The sequence below is a fragment of the Colobus angolensis genome, unplaced genomic scaffold, assembly GCF_000951035.1.
Source record: "Colobus angolensis palliatus isolate OR3802 unplaced genomic scaffold, Cang.pa_1.0 Scaffold432, whole genome shotgun sequence".
NCBI classification, from domain to species: Eukaryota; Metazoa; Chordata; class Mammalia; order Primates; family Cercopithecidae; genus Colobus; species Colobus angolensis.
The window spans coordinates 2,132,696-2,134,377 of NW_012117733.1; the positions used below are offsets into that span (position 1 = coordinate 2,132,696).

The 1,682-nt window shown below is 44.9% G+C and overlaps 1 protein-coding gene across 1 annotated transcript in view; it reads right to left on the reverse strand.

The window, feature by feature from the left end:
* The window catches only part of NET1 (neuroepithelial cell transforming 1), a 47,401-nt gene extending 47,088 nt beyond the window's left edge, over positions 1–313 (reverse strand). Inside the window, exon 1 of the mRNA XM_011957075.1 lies at positions 44–313. Within this exon, the coding sequence (XP_011812465.1) occupies positions 44–171 (128 nt within the window). The 5' untranslated portion in view covers positions 172–313. The remainder of the gene's footprint in view (positions 1–43) is intronic.
* Positions 314–1,682: the final 1,369 nt, after the last annotated feature.

Genomic DNA, 1,682 nt, shown 5'->3' on the forward strand with positions numbered 1-1,682 from the left:
CAACACTCACCTTCCGTTCGGCCCTCCCCTCCCCCACACTCACCTCCCGTCCAGCTCCGGCCCAGAGGTGTCTGCCGAAGGCCCCGCCACTCCCTCCGTGCTGAGCCCAGAGGCCCGGCGGCTTCGCCTCCGCGGCCGGGGCTGTTTCTGAGCCGCCAGCTCGGGCTCCATGGCACGGAGGAGGGGGTGGGGCGGTGGCCGGGTGCCCAGAAGACCGGCAGGGACGGGCACGATGCCCGCCAGCCTCTGCCAGGCAGAAAGCGCCTGTCAGCTAACTGCGGCCGCCACCGCCGTCATCCGGGGATTTGAAAATGGCGGCTGCGCAGCGATCAGCCAATCAGTGAGCGCGCAGCGGTTCCTAGGAAACGTGGAGTCCCGCCCCTTCGCCGCTCCCGGGATCCACTTGCCTAGGAAAGAGCCAAGGAAAACTTGCCCTTAATTGTTGAGCGCATCCCTGAGCCCCAAGGCCCGCTACCTCCTTCATTGTTCATTAGGACTTTCACTGCAGGCCAAGGCAAATGGACTGGAAGCATTTTAAGTCACCAGATCTTTCTTAGCATTTGGGGAGAAGAGAGGTCCAAAGTAGTGACCTGTAAACAAGGCTTGTTTATTGGCCATATACACACTAAATTATTGTGCACGTGGCCAATATGAGATATATTTCCAATTACCAAAGATTATACAAGTGTATTCCCAGGGCTGTCTCTAGGAAAACAGCAAAATCTAATTTTGAGCCCTGGTGTCTTCCAATAAGGATGACACAGTCTCTCCTTAGCAAAACGGAATGAAGTAACTTCATCCTTTGCTTGTAAAAAGTCAGCAAAAGACATAATATAAAATAAAGGACCGCCTCAAGTAAAAAAAAAAAAATTGTTAAACGAATTACACGTTCTTTGAATTTAAATATTGCTTTATATGTGTCAAAAGTCTTTAAAATAGCTTCTCCTGACCGGGTGTGGTGGCTCACGCCTGTAATCCCAGCACTTTGGGAGGCCAAGGCAGGCGGATCACGAGGTCAGGAGATCAAGACCATCCTGGCCAACATGGTGAAACACTGTCGCTACTAAAATACAAAAATTAACTGGGCATGGTGGCACATGCCTGTAATCCCAGCTACTCGGGAGGCTGAGGCAGGAGAATCCCTTGAACCAGGGAGTCGGAGGTTGTAGTGAACCAAGATCATTGCACTGCACTCCAGCCCAGCGACAGAGCGAGATTCCGTCTCCAAAAAAAAAAAAAGCTTATCTTTTGGCACTGTATTTCAACTTCTGGAAATTTATCCTAAAAAATAAAATTATATAAACATGAAGCTATTAATGACATTGTTTATAATAGAAACATTTAAGACAACCTAAATAAACAATGATTTACAGCTCATCCCCGAGAAGAATATTTTCAGCCAACAACAATGAAGTGTGAAGTGTGTAATAGTATACTAGTAATTTGAAATAAAAACATGAAGTATAGAGATATATTCAGTATATTCAGTTATGAATTACAAGAGATTATACAAAGGAAAAAGATAATGTCAATGTGTTAAAATGTATTAAATGTATTAAAAAATCAATGTATTAAAATGTCTCTAGGTAGTTAGACTTCAGGTATTCAAAATTTTTAATTTTTGCACTTAATTTTTTTTATTTAAATAAGGACATATTGAACTTGCAGAACCTTTATAACAT